Source organism: Hoplias malabaricus, chromosome 4, assembly GCF_029633855.1.
Source record: "Hoplias malabaricus isolate fHopMal1 chromosome 4, fHopMal1.hap1, whole genome shotgun sequence".
NCBI lineage: Eukaryota > Metazoa > Chordata > Actinopteri > Characiformes > Erythrinidae > Hoplias > Hoplias malabaricus.
The window spans coordinates 50,416,542-50,440,426 of record NC_089803.1 but is presented as its reverse complement, the minus strand read 5'-3'; the positions used below and the strand labels follow the sequence as shown (position 1 = coordinate 50,440,426).

Here is a 23,885-nt window from a genome sequence, read left to right as displayed (position 1 = left end):
TAATGTTATCTTGTGTAAAATGACAACTAGAGTTCAGAGTAACAACCCAGAAAAAACCTGTGACTGTTCTGTCTCGAGGCTGTGTGTTGCAAAAGGGAATATAAACAGCAATCTATTTTCTAGTGATGGAGAACTGTCAGTCACACACAATCATTAGTATATTGGACCATGCCCACACCATCTTCAGGAGCATATTTTGGTCAATTTTGAGGTGAGATTTTTTATCATATTTCTGTGTTGTGTTTTTTATTTAAACTTTGCTGATTGTTTCACATAATTTAGAAAAGTATACAAAATACAAAAAAAAAATAAATAAAAAAAAAACCCACAAAATTTCTAAAAGGATTCCCAGAGGCTTTAATTCAACATATAGGAAATATAGCATAATTTTTGCCTAAGCACATTTTAGATTTTTTCCAATATGTTTCTAAGCAAATAAAAGGATGTTGTGCAGTAAAACATGTTGGTAAAATCTGTATTTAAGCCTTGTATAATATGTATTCTCACTTAAAATACTCACTTAAAAACCAGCAATACAGTAATTGGTAAGTTATGTTCAAACATGTGTAAACTATTGTAAAAAGTAATAAAATATGAGACTAAAAAGGCAATTGTTTAGTATTCAGCTACTCACCTAGGCCATGTCCTCCAATGGAAACTGCAAGGTAACAATATATATCAAAAAACATTACAAAGTCAATATAAAATCCAGAAACAAAATTGCATGTTTTAATCAATAACAAATGTTGCAGATACAACCTGTGATAGAAAGGTCTAGTAACCAGATTCTAACCTGTGACCAGGCACTTGCTGGCATCTCCAGTGGGCAGAGCATGGATACGGTAGGGGGAGTAAGGAATCTCATCTCCACCATATTTGATGGTAATGGTGTAACGACCTGTCATGTCAGGTACATAGGATACTGTGTATGTTCCATCCCTGTTATCTCTGATGTTTGCTTTCTTTGGCTTTCCTTCTGGGTCCTATGGTAAAAATGCTCAGTTAATATTCAAATATACATCATTTGTGTGGTTCTCCATGTGCACTCAAGGAAGCATGGGCCTCCATCTCTTCGTTAAGAGATATTTTAACTGTGATTTATGTTCTATGGCTGACCAAAATTATTCACATTTCTATTTGACTGGTATTAGTATAATATTAGTATAGTATTGTAGTGTTTATTTTGATTCTTTAACAGTCCTTTTACTTCTGTATTTAGACAACCACAAGAAAAAATTCCACAATTTTAATTTTTTTTAAATAATAATGATCATGCTTACCACCTGATTTCTAAACATTTTTTTTTTAAACTTGCAATTTCTCTATTAAGTATGGCAGAAGATTTTAAAATACAAAATACAATTTGTCATTTTCACAGTACGTTTAGACAGAGCAGTTGCATTTTACCATAATTTATTTAAAGCAATTAATCATTTAGAAAGATGATTTTTATTTCCATGGGCGGCACGGTGGCGCAGCAGGTAGTGTCGCAGTCACACAGCTCCAGGGGCCTGGAGGTTGTGGGTTTGATTCCCGCTTCGGGTGACTGTCTGTGAGGAGTTGGTGTGTTCTCCCCGTGTCCGCGTGGGTTTCCTCCGGGTGCTCCGGTTTCCTCCCACAGTCCAAAAACACACGTTGCAGGTGGATTGGCGACTCGAAAGTGTCCATAGGTGTGAATGTGTGTGTGTCTGTGTTGCCCTGTGAAGGACTGGCGTCCCCTCCAGGGTGTATTCCCGCCTTGCGCCCGATGATTCCAGGTAGGCTCTGGACCCCCCGCGACCCTAAATTGGATAAGCGGTTACAGATAATGGATGGATATACTGCCATCAAGATAAGGTCATTGTCATAGACAAACTCTGTGTATTTTAGTAGAATAAGGCCAGGCCACATTCCGCACAACAGCATGGTTTCATAGACGTAGCAAGAATGGGTAAAAAATGTTATCCTCAATACCCAAAACACTAAAAGCAGTAATTTAAAGGAAATGTGATGTAACCCAGTGGTAAACGTGCCTCAGTCCAAGCCTTTAAAAAAATTGCAAGCATGAAATTTGTTAATATTTATCATTTATAATTAAATTTGTCACTGAAAACAGCTAAAGAATTTTCTGTTAAAAAATAAAAAAGTTCCAACTTTTCTGGAAATACACAAAAAGGAGCAGTAGTCAACTGCCAGAAATCCTACAGGTCTCCCATTAACACTTCTTGTGGTTTAAATAGCCTATATGATGAAGTAGAAACAAAACTAAGGGAATAGCGAGTTTATTTTACACTATTTGCACCATTTTCTATGTGTGTCTTGTCATTAATAAAATACCCTTGTGAATTTACAAAATAATATATATTTCTTTTTATTATCTATGCATCTATCTATCAATGCACAAGGTGCATGATGGTATAAGGGCTCAGGAAGCAGGTGAGGGGAAGATTAGAGTGAAGAAAATGGAGGGTAGATGTTGGCATGATAAAAGACGGGGGCCAAAAAGGATTGGGTGGCCTTACACAGCCTTTCCTAAGAATATAGAAGGGGATGGTGCCTTTTGCAATATGGCTGTCCCACACCCTTCTTCCCCAGTCCTCCACATAAACAGAGACCTCACGCCTGCACCCGTCTGGATCCTGCAGCAACAGCAGGGGGGGGAGGGGTCAAATGCCATGGAGGGAGGGAAGTGGGGAGCAAGGTAAAGGGATTTTTAAGTTTCAAATTTTGAGTGAAAACTAATGGATCAGCTAAATAATGACACACAACTCAAAGTCACACAACTACTTCACAATTTCTACTTAAATATTAAGTAGAATAAGCAGACATAAAATAAAAACTAAGATACTTTCAGCTGATTTCAGCAGAAATCATGCATCTCACCAAGATCTGAACAGTAAGGAGTCCCTCGCCAGCATCACGTGCGTCAATAGTAAATTCCACTGGCAGGCTGGCAGGCACACCTGAGGCATTAAGGCCAGGCCCACTAGCCCGAACTTTACTAGCATCATGAGCAGGAAGTGCCTTTATCTTAAACGGACTGAAACAAAAGAATGAAGTCAGTGAAAATACCTTTTTAAATATTCTGCATTTATGTCAGCCCTACAATATCATTAAACTCTTGGGCTGCTTTTAATAACAGTTCTTATTTAATATTTCTGAGTTTTGTATGAATGTAAGGTATTCTCACCTTCGTGGCACCTCTTGGTCTGCATACTTTACACACACAGTGTAAGGGCCATCCTTGGCAGGAGTATAGACCACAGTGTGTGTGCCATCGCCATTATCTGTGATGCTAATAGGCTCTGTTGCCCCTAGAGATAAAAAATGTTGCAATGATTAGAGCTGAAATTGTTACTAAATATAATATTAGAATATTCGTTTATCTATAGCTTCTTAGTCATTTAATGTTAAATAAAAAATGTATGCATAAATAAAAATATTCAAAGTGTGAATATACTCTAGTTGGGACATTTTGTAAAAATTCAACAAAAATATAATATTTTTAATAATAATAATTGTTTTTTACTGAATTTATTGCTTTCAACACACTCAAAATGTTGGGATAAAACCATAATTACCACTGTGTTACATGACACTTTTTAATTAACTCCTACAATCATTTGCAAAATGAGGATTTAAATTATTGTAGTTATTGTAGTTGGTCAAAAAAATAATTTTTGCCCATTCTTCAAGACATCAGCAGCTCAAAAGTCTGTGTCTGTCATTGTCTGATTCTAAACTTTATGATGCACCATATAATTGTATACTGTAGAAGGAGCCATGCTTTTATAGTATGTAAAGAATAAGGCCTGATATTTTCTTTCTGAAATAACTATGGACTCCTCAAGAAATGACATCACTTTTATGGGAGCATATGTCTCACTAAAATCCCAAAATATGCCTCAGTGCTCTATCTTCACACACTGTGCAATCACCCATGCCACAGGCATTGATGCACCCACATTCCATGACAGATGTTGGGTTTTCCTGATGAAATCTTTTCCTGATGAAATTCTAGATTGTTCCTCTAGTCACTGGCCCAAAAAAAAACAAAAAAAAAAACACCTTGCACCAAGAAGCGTTCCTTTTGAACTGTAAATTCTCTCATGAACTCTCATGTAAAAAAGAAAAAGAAAAAATGAAAAAAATGAAAAAAAAAAAGAACCAAGAGCTTTGTTGCAAATACGAAACCTTTGGCTCCTTTTATACACAATCACAACATCCTCATCTGTTATCAGTACACCTGCTTATTGTAGAATGTTTCAAACAGTGCAATCTGAATATTCTATAAAATATTCACTCTTAAATTGCCCTAGCGTAGCTTTTTCTAGTGCGTTGCTGGCTTCAGATTAAAAATTTGGGTAACACTTTACTGTAGGGTGCTGTTCTTAAGTCTACAAGACACCTACATAAAGCCTTTATGACAACTGACATAAGCATACATAAACATTTATAAACACTTATTCCAAAAGGTGGCAATTGTCTTAAAGGCTGCTTTTGTGAACTTTGATATCAAGTTGACAAAACAATAACTATGTAAATTGACAGATATCTAGTGATATTAGGGTGTGGCATAACATTTTTTGGGGTGACATGAAAATGACTCTGTAGCTTTTTTCTTTTTCTTTATGTCACATGACAGAGTGGTGATGATGTGATTCTACTTGTCAAATGAGAAAAAAAAGAACATGTGAGAACTTCAAGATGATGCTCTCCACCATTAACAAGAACTTTGATGTAATAATTACATGAAAAAAACTGTAATAAATACACCAAATAAAGTTACAAGGCTCTATGTTATATTTTTGCTACGTTTTGTAGTAAGCGTATAAATATAAATGTTCATGTATGCTTATGTCAGTTGTAATAAAAACTTTATGTAGGTGTCTTGTAGCCTAAAGTAAAGTGTTACCAAAATATGTTTATTTTATGAAAATTTAAAATATAAAGTTGAATCAATAAAAATAAATAAATCATATATTCTTGTTTTTAATGCATTCTACATTATGTTCTCGACATGATGTCTGTATTCACTCTCCCCTCACCAGTTGGACCATGGAGCAAAACTTCAAGTGAGGCCAGGCCAGCCTTGCTGCAGTCCACAGTGAATGTCTGAGGAATGTGTGCTCGCACTCCATTGCCAAGGCCTGGTCCTAGACACCTGACTTTACTAGGATCCACCAGTTCTCTTACTGGAACTCGAAAAGGACTACCTGCAAGTTAGACATATTTAAAAAGTAATATATTTTATTACATTTCATTTATACATTTCTAACTCTGGCAATCAATTTAAAAGAATTCATACATGTAAATCAATAAATGTATACACTTAACTCTGCCATAAACCTTAAACTTCATGAAAATTTGCACTCCTGCAATAAGGTTAATGCTATTGAATAGATAATTTAGGCTAACAGAAAAAAGAATGATTGGTTAATATGATTTTCTATATTAATCACATTATTTTTCCAGTGCTGTTGTAGCATTTTATATGTTGTAGCATACATTTGTTTCATGACAAAGCTAAACTGAAAAAGAAAACACTGATTCGGACAATGCAAAGAAACAGCTTGCTTGTTTGTGTAGCAGGATGGAGTTCTGCCATTGGTTTTACCTCCTATACTCCCCAGTCTGAGGATTTTGGGGTGGGACTTTCAAATTAATGAGGGGGGCGGGCCTTCCTTGCGCTATATGTATCGGCAGTGGTGGGTTGCTTGCCAAGGCATTTCCTGTTTCTCTTCCGGCGTCTGATCCCTGTATTGGCAGTGTTTAACGTCGCTGAAGTTTGTGGCTTGCTCCGTGACGATCGGAAACCGTTGGCTTGTGCTTGGATTGCCGGTGTCGGCTGGTTGGATTCCGATGTTTGCATCATAGCGAGGACAGGAGCTGTGGGTCACGGCAGGAGGTTATAGGGTTGGTTTGTGGAGTCCCGGTCATTCGTCCTGCAGTGTAGAGCACTGGGTGTGTAACCTGTGTGGTGTGATTACATATGGTGGTGGTATAGGGGACTCCCTCTGAGCTCAGTCTCTGCCGTGGTAAGCCCAGCCCTGTTCTACTACTTAGTCTTGTCTAGTAATTATTTTACTGCTGATAGTTCTCCCAGTCCTGTTGGTTACATGAAACTGTTTTAAAACCTATTGTTAATAAATTTGGAAGTGTTGGAAATACGTCTCTGGCCTCTTGGTGTGAACGAACCTGAGTGTCTTTCTCATTTCTTTTCTTTCCTCTGGGCCTTAACGCCCCCTTTTTTATTTCCTAGGGGTGAAAGTCCCTTAGGTGGCGTAGTCGTGCTACATCACTTTAGTGTATATTCCTCCTGACCACTACCACCTCGCCACATCTTGGCGTAGTCGGCAGGATCACACTCTGAGAGCAAGAGACGTACTTCCTTCCTGTTAATTTTGGGTTTGATAAGTATTTAATATATAGTTTTATTTAAGGCAAAGCAGCAGCATTTGTTGAGGAACTGAGAGGAAAGTGTATAAATATATTGTTTTTTTTTCTTTCTTGACCTGAGACTTGGTGCAGATTTCCCTAGGTGGGGATGGAGGAGGAGGTGCAGCAGCTTAGGGAGCTGGTGTTGCAGCTTAAGGCTGATAATGAGCGGTTACATCAAGAAATGGCCGCTGTTTCCACTGGCTCTAATGCATCTACCCCAGTTGTTTCTGTTGCAGTGAGTGATGTTTTGCCTGCTGTTTCTAGTGCTGTTACTGAGCGTCTGGTGGTAGTTCCTCGTGATCGAAAGTGCCCATTTTTTAATGGTAAGACTGGGATTGGGATAACGGAATGGGTAGAAGAGATACAGGGTTGTATGCGAGTCCGTCACCTCTCTGGGCAAGATCAGGCGTTCTTTATTTTTGATCATTTAGAAGGAGAGGCTAGAGAGGAGATAAAGTATCGTCCTGGTGTAGAGAGGGGAGACCCTGAAAAAGTTCTAGCCATTTTGAAAGAGCTTTACGGCTGTTCTCAGTCTTATGTTACCTTGCAACATTTCAAGGAAACAGCAGGAAGGAGAAACCTTGCAGGAGTACTCATTGGCTTTAATGGCCTTAATGGAGTCTGTAAAGCAACATGCACCTGAGGGGACTATGAATGTAGGGGTTTTACTTCGAGATCAGTTTGTGGAGCATGTTTTGGATGGTGCTCTTCGTAGGGAGTTGAAACAGTTTGTTCGTCAACGGCCTACTGCTACCCTACTGGAGGTACGAGGGGAAGCCATCCGATGGGAGAGGGAAGGGTTGCCTGGCAGTGCAAGGGGACGTAGTTTATCTCTACCATTGGCCTGTGGTTTACAGTATGGCGTACAAGGAAGTGCCTGCCCAGCCCCATTGGGTGTTGTTCAGTCATCAGAATTGGGGGAGTTAAAGGACATGTTGAAACGTCAGCAAGAGCAGCTTAATCAATTAACTCGAACTGTGCTTTCATTACAGACCTCCTCTGGACCTAGTTATTCTCCTCGTCAGGGGCGTGTTATTTGCCGGAGATGTCAACAGCCAGGTCATTTTGCTCGTGACTGTGAGGGGGAGCGTGTTTCCCCTTCTCCTAGGGTCTTGCCTCAGAATCTAGCTAGACCTTCTCGTTCCTGCCAGCAGCCGGAAAACTGAAGCCCGCTGAGCTGCGGAGCCACGGCTCAGAGGGAGTGTCATCAGGCTCAAGGGCAGGTACGGTGGCTAGGCTAATCTCCTCCTGTCCAGTGATTGATGTTTTAATTGGTGGTGTTACTGTTTCTTGTCTTTTAGACACGGGTTCCATGGTGTCTACGGTAACCGAGAGCTTTTTTTCAAAGCAATTTGAACCCTGGGGTTATGAACGTCTCCAGTCTTGTCAATGGCTACAGCTTCGGGCAGCTAATGGGCTTGATATTCCTTACATAGGGTATTTGGAGCTGGATGTCTTGTTGTGTAATAAGGTGATGTCTCACTGTGGGATCCTGGTTGTGAAGGATCCCCCTGGTGCTTTGCCGGCAGTCCCTGGTGTCCTGGGGATGAATGTTATTAGCCGGTGCTATCGGGAGCTTTTCGGTTTATATGGTCCCTCTTTCTTCGATGTGCCTTCAGTGGCACATGCTCCGGGCCCAGTTATTGAGGCCTTGCAACAGTGTCATCGGTCTGCGGCCCAAGTTCCTAGGGACCCGATGGGTGCTGTAAGGGTTCGAGGCCCGGGTGCGGTGCGTATACCTGGTGGTGTGATGAAGGTGGTTATTAGCACTTGTCCGGAGCTATCTGGTGGCTTGTCTGCACTCTTTGAGCCTTCAGAGTCTGGGCTGCCCGCTGGTTTGTTGACGTCTCCCTGTCTTGTCCAGGTTGCTCGAGGCACTGTCCATATTCCAATAGTTAATGTAGGGACCACAGAAGTCTTGCTTTATCCCCATACCTGTCTTGGCTTTTTAAGAAGCGCTCAGGTTGTTAGCCTACCGGCTGGGGTTATGGAGGTTAGAGCCGCTGCTGCCACGGTGTCGTCCCAAGTAGTGGATAGCGAAGTGCAGAAGGGGATAGAGGCTTTAGATTTATCGGGTTTGACAGATCTAGAACAGAAGGGGGTTAGATCTCTTTTACAGAGCTATAGCTCAGTTTTTTCTGCTCATGAGAGTGATCTAGGTTGCACCAACCTCATTGCCCATGAGATTCCCTTGCTAGATAATGTCCCAGTTCGGCAGAGGTATAGACGTATTCCTCCATCAGAGTATGAGTTGGTAAAGGCTCATATTGATCAGCTCCTGGAGGCTCAGGTCGTGAGAGAGAGTAGTAGTCCTTACGCGTCCCCTATCGTCCTGGTTAAAAAAAAGGACGGGAGTCTGCGTATGTGTGTGGACTACCGATTGCTTAATAGTAAGACACGCAAAGATGCCTTTCCTTTGCCTCGTATCGAGGAGAGCCTGGATGCCCTTTCAGGAGCCCGCTGGTTTTCTACTTTAGATCTGGCCAGTGGGTATAATCAAGTTCCAGTGGCCGAACAAGATAAGTCCAAGACAGCTTTTTGTACCCCCTTTGGCTTATTTGAATGGAATCGAATGCCATTTGGGCTTTGTAATGCTCCAAGCACATTTCAGCGGTTAATGCAACGGATGTTTGGAGATCAGCAGTATCAGTCGTTGCTTCTTTATTTGGATGATATTATTGTGTTTTCCTCATCTGTTTCCCAGCATCTGCAACGACTGGAACAGGTTCTCGGGCGTTTGCAAAAAGAGGGTTTAAAAGCCAAGTTGAGTAAATGTGTCTTTTTCCAACAAGAAGTTAGGTATTTGGGGCATGTTATTTCAAGCAAGGGGGTTTCCACTGACCCTGCTAAGATAGAGGCAGTAGCCCAGTGGCAACGTCCCCGCAGTGTGTCTGAGCTGCGTTCCTTTCTGGGGTTTGCCAGTTATTATAGGCGCTTTGTAGAGGGTTTTGCTCAGTTGGCAGGTCCTCTGCATAAATTGGTGGCTGCCCTTGTAGGTACGAAGACTAAAAAAGGTTCTGGACAGGCCTTGGGGTCAGTTTGGACCCCACAGTGCGAACAGAGCTTTGAACTCCTAAAGGCAAAGTTGGTATCTGCTCCGGTCTTGGCATATGCCAATTTTTCGCAGCCCTTCATCCTTGAGATTGACGCCAGTCATAGTGGTCTTGGAGCCGTGCTTTCTCAGGAGCATGAGGGTAGTGTTCGGCCAGTGGCTTACGCTAGTCGGGGCCTTCGCCCCTCAGAGCGAAATATGGACAATTATAGTTCTATGAAGTTGGAATTTCTTGCACTTAAGTGGGCAATGACTGAAAAATTTCGCGAATATCTCTTGGGGCATAAATGCGTGGTCTTTACAGACAATAATCCCCTGAGTTACCTTCAGTCGGCAAAATTGGGAGCCACTGAGCATCGATGGTCGGCACAACTTGCGGCTTTTGATTTCGAAATTAAGTATCGGTCTGGGCGCAGTAATAAGAATGCTGATGCATTGTCCCGCCAGTATCTGTCAGGTCCCCATTTGGCTGAGCATGTTGTTCCAGGTACTTCTGTCCCTACGTTAGTTCAACAGGCCTCACGGGAGGGTCCTGCGGCATTTGTAACTCAGTCAGTGGTCTCTGTTTTTCCAAGTAACTCCTCATTAGACCTTCGGTCCCTGCAAGATGCAGACCCCCTTCTTGGAGAGATTTTGGGGTTTTGGCGGAGACGAGTTCGGCCCTCTCTGGTGGAGCGACGCCAGGTCTCTAGGCCCGCTATGGCACTATTGCGCCAGTGGGATCGGTTGGTGGAACGTGATGGGGTGTTATATCGTCGGGTGTTTCGTTCCGATGGGGGGGAAGATAATTTCCAACTTATCTTGCCCACAGTTCTTAGACAGGAGACCTTGCAACGCCTGCATCAGGAACATGGCCACCAGGGAATTGAGCGGACCTCAGAATTGGTGAGGCAGCGTTGTTATTGGCCAGGGATGTTTGAGGACATTAAACAGTGGTGTCAAGCGTGCGAGCGGTGTCAAGTTGCAAAAGATTCTGGGCAGGTACCGCATAGTTTTATGGGACATTTGCTAGCATCAAGGCCAAATGAAATCTTAGCTATTGATTTTACGGTGTTGGAACCTTCTCGAAACGGGTTGGACACTGTGCTTGTGATGACGGATGTGTTCAGCAAATATACCGTAGCAGTTCCCACTCGGGATCAGCGAGCTTCGACGGTAGCACAAGTACTGCTGATGGAGTGGTTCTTTAAGTTCGGTGTTCCTAGCCGTATTCATTCTGATCAGGGTAGGAGCTTTGAAAGTGTCCTGATGCAGCAATTATGTCGCCTCTATGGGGTAGAACGGTCTAGGACGACCCCATATCACCCTGCTGGTAATGGGCAGTGTGAGCGCTTTAACAGAACTCTTCATAATCTTTTGCGTACGTTACCATCTTCCCAGAAGCGGGACTGGGCATCGAATTTGCCACAGGTGGTTTTTTGTTATAATACCACTCCCCATCAGGGCACTGGCGAATCTCCCTACTTTTTAATGTTTGGCCAGCAACCTAGGCTTCCCATAGACTTTTTGTTGGGTCGAGTTCTAGAGCCTGTGCCTGGGGAAACCCAGGATTGGGTGGCAGAGCACCAGGCAAGGCTTAAGTTGGCATTTGAGGGAGCTCATGAACGGTTGTTAGCAGCTGCTGGTCGTAGGAAGGAGCGGCATGATCGGCAGGTTCGGGATGCACCCTTACAGGAAGGACAGTCGGTTTACCTCCGGGATCTTAGTACTCGGGGGCGGCATAAGATTCAGGACGTTTGGAGTTCTGTAGTATACCGGGTGGTGAGGGCCCCTTCAGGTGATGGGTCTGTCTATGCTATTGCCCCAGTCAATGACTTAAGTAAGGTCAGGCATGTCCATCGGAGAATGTTGAAAGCTTGTGTTCGGACTGAAGCCTTTCCTTCTCCTCCTAGGAATTCTCAGGTTCCTATTTCAGTAGTTCCTGGGGACAGTTCCAGCGAAGAGGATGACATTTGCCTCTTGATATCTGAGGGTTTACCACCTCATGAATCTGTTTTAAGTAACTCCAGTCCTACAGTTCCCCTGGGGGGAGTATTGGTAGATCAGCGTCCAGAGGAAATAGCTGCACAGGGAAGTTCTCAGTCTCAGGATTCTTTGTTGCGTTTAGATGGTCAATCATGTTCTGGATTGTCATCTTTGCGACGGACTGCTCGTTCCACAGCTGGTCAGCACTCTAATATTCATCATCTCCCCCGCCCAGCTGGTAGTGTCGATGAGGTGGTAGGTGAACCATTAGGTTTTGTATTGAATGCACAGTCTGCCCTGTTTAGACCTTGGTGTTAGTTTTTTTTTCATCTCGTTCATCGTCGGGTCGACGATGCAAAAAGGGGGGGTGGATTGTAGCAGGATGGAGTTCTGCCATTGGTTTTACCTCCTATACTCCCCAGTCTGAGGATTTTGGGGTGGGACTTTCAAATTAATGAGGGGGGCGGGCCTTCCTTGCGCTATATGTATCGGCAGTGGTGGGTTGCTTGCCAAGGCATTTCCTGTTTCTCTTCCGGCGTCTGATCCCTGTATTGGCAGTGTTTAACGTCGCTGAAGTTTGTGGCTTGCTCCGTGACGATCGGAAACCGTTGGCTTGTGCTTGGATTGCCGGTGTCGGCTGGTTGGATTCCGATGTTTGCATCATAGCGAGGACAGGAGCTGTGGGTCACGGCAGGAGGTTATAGGGTTGGTTTGTGGAGTCCCGGTCATTCGTCCTGCAGTGTAGAGCACTGGGTGTGTAACCTGTGTGGTGTGATTACATATGGTGGTGGTATAGGGGACTCCCTCTGAGCTCAGTCTCTGCCGTGGTAAGCCCAGCCCTGTTCTACTACTTAGTCTTGTCTAGTAATTATTTTACTGCTGATAGTTCTCCCAGTCCTGTTGGTTACATGAAACTGTTTTAAAACCTATTGTTAATAAATTTGGAAGTGTTGGAAATACGTCTCTGGCCTCTTGGTGTGAACGAACCTGAGTGTCTTTCTCATTTCTTTTCTTTCCTCTGGGCCTTAACGCCCCCTTTTTTATTTCCTAGGGGTGAAAGTCCCTTAGGTGGCGTAGTCGTGCTACATCACTTTAGTGTATATTCCTCCTGACCACTACCACCTCGCCACATTTGCATAAAAAGACGTATCCCCAGTGGCAGAATTCAATCAGTGAAATGACTGTCCCAGAATAGATTGTTGGCAAGATGCTTCGTTCCTTCGTTGTTATTTCTTAAAGAAAGCTTTGTGTGATATCTGAAACATGGGTAAAGTAGGGAAGAGTCATGTCACACCTGGAATTGGCAATCCTCCAAAAGTGATGTTGACATCATATTCTCCAGCTGTGAAGGGGATATATTCTACACTACAGCTGCCATCTTTATTATCTTTACAGGACATCTTAGCCTCAGACGGACCCTCAATGGCTAAACCCAGACCACCGGTACCGGCACCCCTAAATATAGAGTGGTGTGAGAGAGAGAGAGAGAGAGAGAGAGAGAGAGAGAGAGAGAGAGAGAAGTAATAGAGAGTGATCGGTGGACAGGCAGGAGAAAGTAGACATTTTTCAAAGTACGGAGACAAGAGGGGATGTCCCGGAATGTCAGAATGTTGTGGGTTATATATATATATATAAACACAATTGTATATAAATACAGTTAAAAAATATAAAGCACAGAGCACCTGTTGTTGTACAATCACTCTGTTGAAAACCTGAAACAGCCCTCATGCAACCCACTAAACTTAGATAACAACAAATTAGGAATTAAAAATGAATGATTCAAATACTGAAAAAAAATGTATATATATATATATATATATATATATATATATATATATATATATATATATATATATATATTATGGCAAGCCAAACAGGAAATATTTAATGAATTTTGATATATATAGAATGAAAGTTGATATATATAGAATGAACGCTGATATATATAGAATGAATTTTGATATATATAGAATGAAAGTTGATATATATAGAATGAACTTTGATATATATAGAATGAACGCTGATATATATAGAATGAAGGTTGATATATATAGAATGAACTTTGATATATATAGAATGAACTTTGATATATATAGAATGAAAGCTGATATATATAGAATGAACGCTGATATATATAGAATGAAAGTTGATATATATAGAATGAACTTTGATATATATAGAATGAACTTTGATATATATAGAATGAAAGTTGATATATATAGAATGAAAGTTGATATATATAGAATGAACTTTGATATATATAGAATGAACTTTGATATATATAGAATGAAAGCTGATATATATAGAATGAAAGCTGACATACAGGGGTTGGACAATGAAACTAAAACACCTGGTTTTAGACAACAATAATGCATTAGTGTGGTGTAGGTCCTCCTTTTGTGGCCAATACAGCAGCAATTTGTCTTGAGAAAGTCCTGTACAGTGGTCAGATGGATTTTAAGCCATTCTTCTTGCAGGATAGTGGCCAGGTCACTACGTGATGCTGGTGGAGGAAAACGTTTCCTGACTCGCTCCTCCAAAACACCCCAAAGTGGCTCAATAATATTTAGATCTGGTGACTGTGCAGGCTATGGGAGATGTTCAACTTCACTTTCGTGTTCATCAAACCAATCTTTCACCAGTCTTGCTGTGTGTATTCGTGCATTGTCGTCCTGATACACGGCACCGCCTTCAGGATACAATGTTTGAACCATTGAATGCACATGGTCCTCCAGAATGGTTCGGAAGTCCTTGGCCATGATCATTCTATATATATCAGCGTTCATTATATATCCCCCATACTCAAATAGCGGCCTCCTGGCCTTTTTAGGCCCATTGGTCATCTATTTCTGGCACGAGAGCTGTTTTGAAAAGTTTTTTTTTTTTATTATGATTTTTTTTTTTCAATCGCGCTGTCCGCTCTTATTTTGAAATCGCGCACCGCGAGGCTGGTGATTACCTCCATGGCAACAATAAACAGATAGCAGTAAAGCCTTCGGAAACGAGACAGTCAAAGTTCATTCTATATATATCAAAGTTCATTCTATATATATCAACGTTCATTCTATATATATCAAAGTTCATTCTACATATATCAACGTTCATTCTATATATATCAACGTTCATTCTATATATATCAAAGTTCATTCTATATATATCAGCGTTCATTCTATATATATCAAAGTTCATTCTATATATATCAATGTTCATTCTATATATATCAACGTTCATTCTATATATATCAACTTTCATTCTATATATATCAAAGTTCATTCTATATATATCAGCGTTCATTCTATATATATCAAAGTTCATTCTATATATATCAACTTTCATTCTATATATATCAAAGTTCATTCTATATATATCAAAGTTCATTCTATATATATCAACTTTCATTCTATATATATCAAAGTTCATTCTATATATATCAAAGTTCATTCTATATATATCAACTTTCATTCTATATATATCAAAGTTCATTCTATATATATCAGTGTTCATTCTATATATATCAAAGTTCATTCTATATATATCAACTTTCATTCTATATATATCAGCGTTCATTCTATATATATCAACTTTCATTCTATATATATCAAAGTTCATTCTATATATATCAAAGTTCATTCTATATATATCAACTTTCATTCTATATATATCAAAGTTCATTCTATATATATCAACTTTCATTCTATATATATCAAAGTTCATTCTATATATATCAACTTTCATTCTATATATATCAAAGTTCATTCTATATATATCAGCGTTCATTCTATATATATCAAAGTTCATTCTATATATATCAATGTTCATTCTATATATATCAAAGTTCATTCTATATTTATCAAAGTTCATTCTATATATATCAGCGTTCATTCTATATATATCAAAGTTCATTCTATATATATCAAAGTTCATTCTATATATATCAGCGTTCATTCTATATATATCAACTTTCATTCTATATATATCAAAGTTCATTCTATATATATCAGCGTTCATTCTATATATATCAAAGTTCATTCTATATATATCAACTTTCATTCTATATATATCAGCGTTCATTCTATATATATCAACTTTCATTCTATATATATCAAAGTTCATTCTATATATATCAAAGTTCATTCTATATATATCAACTTTCATTCTATATATATCAAAGTTCATTCTATATATATCAGCGTTCATTCTATATATATCAGCGTTCATTCTATATATATCAAAGTTCATTCTATATATATCAACTTTCATTCTATATATATCAGCGTTCATTCTATATATATCAACTTTCATTCTATATATATCAGCGTTCATTCTATATATATCAGCGTTCATTCTATATATATCAAAGTTCATTAAATATTTCCTGTTTGGCTTGCCATAATATAATGAACTTTGATATATATATAGAATGAACGCTGATATATATAGAATGAACTTTGACTGTCTCGTTTCCGAAGGCTTTACTGCTATCTGTTTATTGTTGCCATGGAGGCAATCACCAGCCTCGCGGTGCGCGATTTCAAAATAAGAGCGGACAGCGCGATTGAAAAAAAAAAATCATAATAAAAAAAAAACTTTTCAAAACAACTCTAGCAGAAATAGATGCCCAATAGGCCTAAAAAGGCCAGGAGGCCGCTATTTGAGTATGGGGGATATAGAATGAACGCTGATATATATAGAATGATCATGGCCAAGGACTTCCGAACCATTCTGGAGGATCATGTGCATTCAATGGTTCAAACATTGTATCCTGAAGGCGATTCCGTGTATCAGGACGACAATGCACGAGTACACACAGCAAGACTGGTGAAAGAGGGATTTGAAGCCATTCTTCTTGCAGGATAGTGGCCAGGTCTCTACATGATGCTGGTGGAGGAAAACGTTTCCTGACTCGCTCCTCCAAAACACCCCAAAGTGGCTCAATAATATTTAGATCTGGTGACTGTGCAGGCCATGGGAGATGTTCAACTTCACTTTCATGTTCATCAAATCAATCTTTCACCAGTCTTGCTGTGTGGACTCATCAGAGAACAATACATGTTTCACATTGTCCACAGCCCAAGATTTGCACTCCTTGCACCATTGAAACCGACGTTTGGCATTGGCATGAGTGACCAAAGGTTTGGCTATAGCAGCCCGGCCGTGTATATTGACCCTGCGGAGCTCTCGACGGACAGTTCTAGTGGAAACAGGAGAGTTGAGGTGCACATTTAATTCTGCCGTGATTTGGGCAGCCGTGGTTTTATGTTTTTTGGATACAATCCACGTTAGCACCCGAACATCCCTTTCAGACAGCTTCCTCTTGCATCCACATTTAATCCTCTTGGGTGTGTTTCGTCCTTCTTGGTGGTATGCTGATATTACCCTGGATACCGTGGCTCTTGATACATCACAAAGACTTTCTGTCTTGGTCACAGATGTGCCAGCAAGACGTGCACCAACAATTTGTCCTCTTTTGAACTTTGGTATGTCACCCATAATGTTGTGTGCATTGCAATATTTTGAGCAAAACTGTGCTCTTACCCTGCTAATAGAACCTTCACACTCTGCTCTTACTGGTGCAATGTGCAGTTAATGAAGATTGGCCACCAGGCTGGTCCTGTTTTTTTTCCCCAGTATTTGAATCATTCACTTTTAATTCCTTATTTGTTGTTATTTAAGTTTAGTGGGTTGCATGAGGGCTGTTTCAGGTTTTCAACAGAGTGATTGTACAACAACAGGTGCTCTGTGCTTTATATATATATATATATATATATATATATATATATATATATATATATATATATATATATATATATATATTTTTTTTTTTTTAATGAACTTTGATATGTATGGAATTAACATTTATATATAATGGACATAATGAACATTGATATAAATTGAATGAATGCCAATATATATTGAATGGTATATATTCAATATATATTTGGATATCCAGATATATTTAGAATGAACTCTAATATTTATAAAGTGAACATATCAAAGTTAATTCAAAATATATCAATGTTCATTTTATATATAACATTTATTTATTCATTAATTGTCTGTAACTACTTATCCAGTTCAGGGTCACAGTTACCTACTGGAGACCTGAACTACTAGGGTCCAGAGCCTACCTGGAATCACTGGGCACAACACAGGGCCAATCTCAGGGTGACAAACACTCACAAATTAACACCTATGGACACTTGAGTAGCCAGTCCACCTACCAAGGTGTGTTTTTTGACCATGGAAATAAAACTGGAATCAAAGTTCATTCCATATATATTAATGTTCATTCAATTGATATAAATGTTCATTCAATATATATCGGGGTACATTCTATATTCAACAGGGTTCATTCTGTATATCTATGTTCATGCTGTATATATTGATGTTCATTATATGATTCCATATATATCAAAGATCATCATGTTTGGCTTGCCATAATATATATATATTTATATATAAAATTGTCCCTTACATTCTTTTATGTGTTATGACTTACCTGGTCTCCACTGTAAAGCGGTTGGATTTGTTTACCAGACCCTCTTCCAGGCCAGGTCCATAAGCCCGCACACGACTGGGGTCACAGCCCTCAGTTACTGATACTCTGAACGGGCTCTTCATCACCAACACGTCACCATATAACACCTCAATTAGGTGGACACCTGTACATACAGTAAATATTATACACAAAACACCACAACATCTAAATACATTTTCTATATATACAGTACTGTGGAGAAGTCTTAGGCACCTAAAATAATTATATATATTTAAACTAATGCCTAGTGATGTGCAAATCGATACTGAAATATTGATACCTCTGATACCAGATGCTCTAAAATTGATTCTCAATCAAAATATCGATACTTTTGATACTTCAGTCATTTGAAGTGTCATTAACAGGAACACAGTGGAAAATAATTAAACTATTGAGTGCGTAATGTGTAACCGCAGCTGCACACTGCCGTCAGTCAGTCACTCAGTCTGTAGACTGTAATCTGTGCACTGTCCCCTAGTAGTGCTCAAGCACTTGCCCTTTAGCCCTGGATGAGAAAAGTGTCCTTTTTGCTTGAGTCCAATTATTTTCTTTATTCGTTAATATTTAAAAATAAGGACCCTCCCTGTCATCAATTTCCCCCAAAAGATATCTGATGGGCATTTATTTCTTGTGAGAATTCTGCCTCGATCTGATCCGCGGTGCAGACAACCTCCCTCCTCTTCCTCCTTCGGTTAGCACTCATGAAGGGCTAAAGACAGGTAATTACAGTGTTTGTGAAATCCCTGACGGGAAAAGGGAACGAACTGCGACAGACAGAGATTTTTCATTTATTCAGAGCAGAGTTTTGATAAGTTTTAAATTCAAATATTTTTTGATGATTATTTAATTTGCTTATTAAAAACCATGCACAATATGGCCTTGTTTTTGCCTGCTTTTTATTTATGCAATTTGATAATTTACATTATTTGATTACAAACCGGATTCCAAAAGTTGGGACACTAAACAAATTGAGAATAAAAACTGAATGCAATGATGTGGAGGCGCCAACATCTAATATTTTATTCAGAATAGAACACAAATCACAGATCAAAAGTTTAAACTGAGAGAATGTATCATTTTAAAGGAAAAATATGTTGTTTCAAAATTTCATGGCATCAACAAATCCCAAAAAAGTTGGGACAGGGCCATTTTTTACCACTGTGTGGCATCCCCCCTTCTTACAACACTCAGACATCTGGGGACAGAGGAGACCAGTGGCGTTTAAGGGCACGGAGATCACGAGCATCCAGTAGAGTTTTATGGCCTTGACCCTTACGCACAGCAATTGTTCCAGATTCTCTGAATCTTGTGATGATGTTATGCACAGTTGAAGTCTTTGCTATTTTACGCTGGGTAACACCATTCTGGTATTGCTACACTATCTTTCTGCTCAACAATGGTGGAATTGGTGATCCTCTTACCATCTTGGCTTCAGAGAGACACTGACACTCTGAGAAGCTCTTTTTATACCCAAGCATGTTGTCAATTGACCTAATTAGTATTAATTGGTCTTCCAGCTGTTCGTTATATGCTCAATTTCCTTTTTCCAGCCACTAATTGCTACTTGTCCCAACTTTTTTGGGATTTGTTGACACTGAAATTTTGGATCAAGATTTTTCCTTTAAAATGTTACATTTACTCAGATTAAACTTTTGATCTGTCATCTATGTTCTATTACGAATAAAATATTGACATTTGCCATCTCCACATCATTGCATTCAGTTTTTATTCACAATTTGTTTAGTGTCCCAACTTTTTTGGAATCCGTTTTGTAGATGTGTACTGATTGTGTTATATATATATAAAATAAAAAATTTAAATATCGTGCTTTGTTTTTTATGATTCATTTTGGCGATGGGTGCCCTATTTTTTGGTTTGTGCACCTGCCCCCAAAAATGTCTGTGCATGGGCCTTGATATTAAAATATAACAAATTAGAAATATAAGGTAACTTTTTTTCTAGAATCTCCTTGATTGCATGAATTTGTTAAATCCACAGCACACATTATTTAAAATAAGTATTTATCAATTGGTAAAGCTAGGTATTTGATGATAACCTCAAATAATATGGACTGCCACGAGGAGAGATTCGGGAAAAGTTAAACCAACACATTCACACACAGAATATCACACTTACTGGAATAATGTTTTTGGTTTATTCTAATGTTGGGCATTATTTGTTGGTTGTTTGTTTTTAATAAAAACTTACTGCTTAGATAAATAGCTTTTTAATCTCATAATCTCTGGTGCCAAAAACATTTGCACAGTATTGTTTTATGTTAATCTAGCACAAGAAGTAAGGAAACTTGTGTTTGGTAGATTATTTCTTTCTTGTAACAATGCTTCTTGGCAATAAATCTTATACCGTTGCAAAAGCCTGTTAAATGGTACCACATTTGTAAGGAACATGCGTTTGTGGGGTGAGCAGTAAAGATGAATATGTGGGTTACGCCCATGAAAAATTTGCCAAATCCTTTCTGCCAATTCCAAAAAGATAATTCTGCCATTGACTTGTTTGGTGATTGGTGGACTAGAAGATTGAAGTTTGAAGAAACAAGACATATTGGCAATTAAACAATTTAACAATTTATTCATTTAACAAACAGCCTCAGCAGCATGTGGAAGAACCATACACAGCCACGACAGCCTGGCACCTTCTCCTCATGCTGGTCACCAACCTGGACAAACAATGCTGTTGGATGGCATCCCATTCTTCAGCCAGCATTTGTCGCCAACATGGTGGTGTTGGTCACTCTGGCCCAAACAGCATGCCCAAGCTGATCCCATAAGTGTTTAATGGCGTTGAGGGCAAGACTGCTGGCAGCCCATTCCATCCTCTCCACTCCCATATTCTGGAAGTAGTCTCTGATAAACTCCGCTCTGTGAGGGCGAGCGTTTTCACATTGGAGGAAAGAGTTTGTTCCCAGACTGTGGAGATATGGGACTGCCACTAGTTGCAGAATTTCATCTTGATATCTCTCTGCATTGAGATTGCCTCTAATGATGACAAGCCTCGTTATTCTAGTGAAGGAGATACCGCCCCACACCATCACATTGCCTCCACTAAAAAATGTTACTCTATTGGTTCAGCAATCAGCATAGTGTACTCCATGTCTTCTCCACACTTTGACCCAACTGCTGTAAGCAGTATCTGGACACATCACTGAACATAACGTCCTTGCACATGTTCAGGTTATGGTGCACGTGTTGCAGACACCAGTGTAAATGGGCCTGACAGTGAAGGGCAGTTATGGCAGGCCTCCTGGCAGCCTGATGAGACTGGACATTGGCTGCATGCAGTCTGTTCCTGACTCTCTGGGCAGAGAACCGTCAGCGATATAGTCTTGCAAACCTTGACTGCATATCTACAGAAAACAGCCTACAGTACCTACGTGTTGACAGGGTGAGGAAATGATCTTCTGGGGGTGTCTTCATCTTGGGATACCCACTTTGCGGCCTGTCTCTGACATCCCCCGTTATATGGAATTTGGCCTTCAGAGATGGTAAGGCTCACTCCAAATAATGCCGCAACTTGGTTTTGTGGAACACCAGCTTGAATTTGCTCTATCACACGGGTCCTATCCAGATCAGTTAAATGTGGCGTGCCAATTCTTGGAGCAGACACCTACTGACTACTGTAGGTGTCTTTGTGGGTACCAGACGCTCAAAACAAGCATCAATAGCAACAGCAAAATAAGCTGTTTGGCATTGGCAGAGAGGATTCTGCAAATTGTTGTCATGGGCGCAATCCACATACTCAGCTCTACTGCACATCCCACAAATGCATATTCCTTACAAATGTGGCACCATTTAAGAGGGAAATTAATAGGCTTTCAACTGTATAAGATATATTGCCAAGAAGCATTGTTACAACAAAGAAATAATGTACCCAACCCCGGTTTATCTTTTTTTCCCCACTGTAGTATGTCACAATATTTCAACACAAAAACATAAGTAATTAAATGTGCTACATTAAAACCTATATGTATAGTGAATATCATTCAAAATTTTACATACACCACTACTTTAAATCCAAGCAACCATCATTCATTACTTTCTATCAGTTAGGAACAATACATTAATTAATGTATTTATTTTTAAGTTTTTGATTTTTAAATCATAAAAAAAATATTGACATTTTGTGTGAGTGTAAATCTCACTCCCTAGAATGCAAGTGATATAAAAGTCTTGAAACTTGGTGGAAATAAGTTTTAAATTGAAAGTCTAGAAAAATCAACTTGCAAAAAAAGAAGCACCTTGAAGTGTGAAGTGGGAAATATGTCATAAGATTATATCAGTCTTATCTCCAGCATATCTCCAGTCTGGTTCGATAGAGGTGTGACTGAGGATTATGTGCTGTTATCCTGAGAGAACAATGATGGAACCATGATGTTATAGGGAATATGAGGGGTATATAGGAATATAAAAGTCATCTACAAAGTTGAAAAATATGCAACAGAAAAGGTGTTCAAGATCTTACTCTCCCTTAAATAGTTACTGTACGGGATAGCCTAAGTGACTCAATACAAGCTTGGGTACGCTGTGTCAAATCAGCAAGTGTTGGAAAAGTGACACGCGCTTCGAAGCTTCGGTATTGAACGTCCAATCCAAAGTCTGTTCTTGATGCTTTGTTCCGTGGTCTTTGTAAATATTCTCATTGTTTAGTCCTAGCTCTGTGTTTAGCTCTTGAATCTTGTTACTTATGTTGGTGTTTAACATGTGCTTAGTGTTTAGTCTCTCTGTATGTAGTTTAGCCTATTTGTTCTGTGTTTAGAAGTGTTTAGCCCCTCTGCTCAGCATTTAGCCCTATTTAGCCAGTCCCTTGTTTCTTTCCGTTTTAGTCCTTTGTGTAGTTCTACTGTTTCTTGTTGTTTACATGTTCCTATCTGTTATCTATATTAAGCTTACTTCCTTAGTGCCCTTTTGCTGTGTTAGTTTCCTTTCTAGTCTTCACTGTTTACTTTTGTCATGAGTTTAGTTTTAGTGATTTGGTTTTCTGTTATTTCATTATATATGTTATTGCATGTGTCTGTTTCTAATATCTCCCTGAGTGTGACTACAGTAAGTTATCAAGATTCTGATTTTGTATAAAATAATATATATAAATGATGTGGCCATTTCTCTAATGTAGTGCAGCATGAGCTTTTCGGGGCCTGCAAACCAACTAGTGGGACAAAAGCCCCTGGATAATACAGGTGACAACCTGCAAGGGGACATAGGGACATTGAAGCATGAAAAGCAGTTAGCTCCTAAGCAGTGCAGGTGTAAAACAAGGCACTGACTTTAGGTGCAAACTCTGGATTAAGGCATAACATAACCCTTGAGCCATATGTGTTAAAGGCAAAACAGGCAAGGTGCTCTGAGATTGAAACCGTATAGGGTACACCTGTGGTGGAAGACCATGTGACATGAAAAAAAAAAAAAATGCAGCCACACTGATGATGGAAAAGGATCTGCCTGTATTCAGAGCAAGTAAAGACTTTGTACAAGATTCCCCATTTTCCACACCATTACTAAAACGTGTTATTTGTCAAACAATGTGCGTATGGACAAGGTCCTGGCACAGTCAGTGGTCATGACAACTTAACCATCATGGTCAGATTTTGCCTCTCACAGGCCAAATGGTATGGTCCGTAAAAAAAAAAATAATAATAATAATAAAAATATATATATTGGTGGTTAAGATAAATATGCAAAGCGGGCTAATATGCAAACAGTTGCTGGCTAGTGTGGGCAGGTATTATTGCTTGCTGGAAAACATAGGATTGGATCTTTTTGGGTACAGGCCTTTCTAATTCAATAATAAAATATTATTGTGAGTTTCTTCTTTCAGTAATTAAATAGATTTATCTGGTTTACTTGTTTATTAGTCACTGCACTGAAACTAAAATAAATCACTGCAAGAATTTAA

General features: G+C 39.5%; 1 protein-coding gene across 3 annotated transcripts in view; it reads right to left on the bottom strand.

Moving 5' to 3' along the window:
* flncb (filamin C, gamma b (actin binding protein 280)) overlaps positions 1-23,885 on the bottom strand; it is a 132,754-nt gene that overhangs the window by 33,964 nt on the left and 74,905 nt on the right. For 2 of the 3 annotated variants that reach the window (XM_066667996.1, XM_066667998.1), the window contains exons 23-29: positions 17,937-18,099; positions 12,732-12,892; positions 5,028-5,195; positions 3,170-3,293; positions 2,863-3,019; positions 794-983; positions 635-658 (exon numbers count right to left, since the gene is read on the bottom strand). In XM_066667996.1, coding sequence (XP_066524093.1) covers positions 635-658; positions 794-983; positions 2,863-3,019; positions 3,170-3,293; positions 5,028-5,195; positions 12,732-12,892; positions 17,937-18,099 — 987 coding nt within the window. Of the gene's footprint in view, positions 1-634; positions 659-793; positions 984-2,501; positions 2,619-2,862; positions 3,020-3,169; positions 3,294-5,027; positions 5,196-12,731; positions 12,893-17,936; positions 18,100-23,885 lie in introns of all 3 variants that reach the window. The other variant, XM_066667997.1, reaches the window with a different exon arrangement.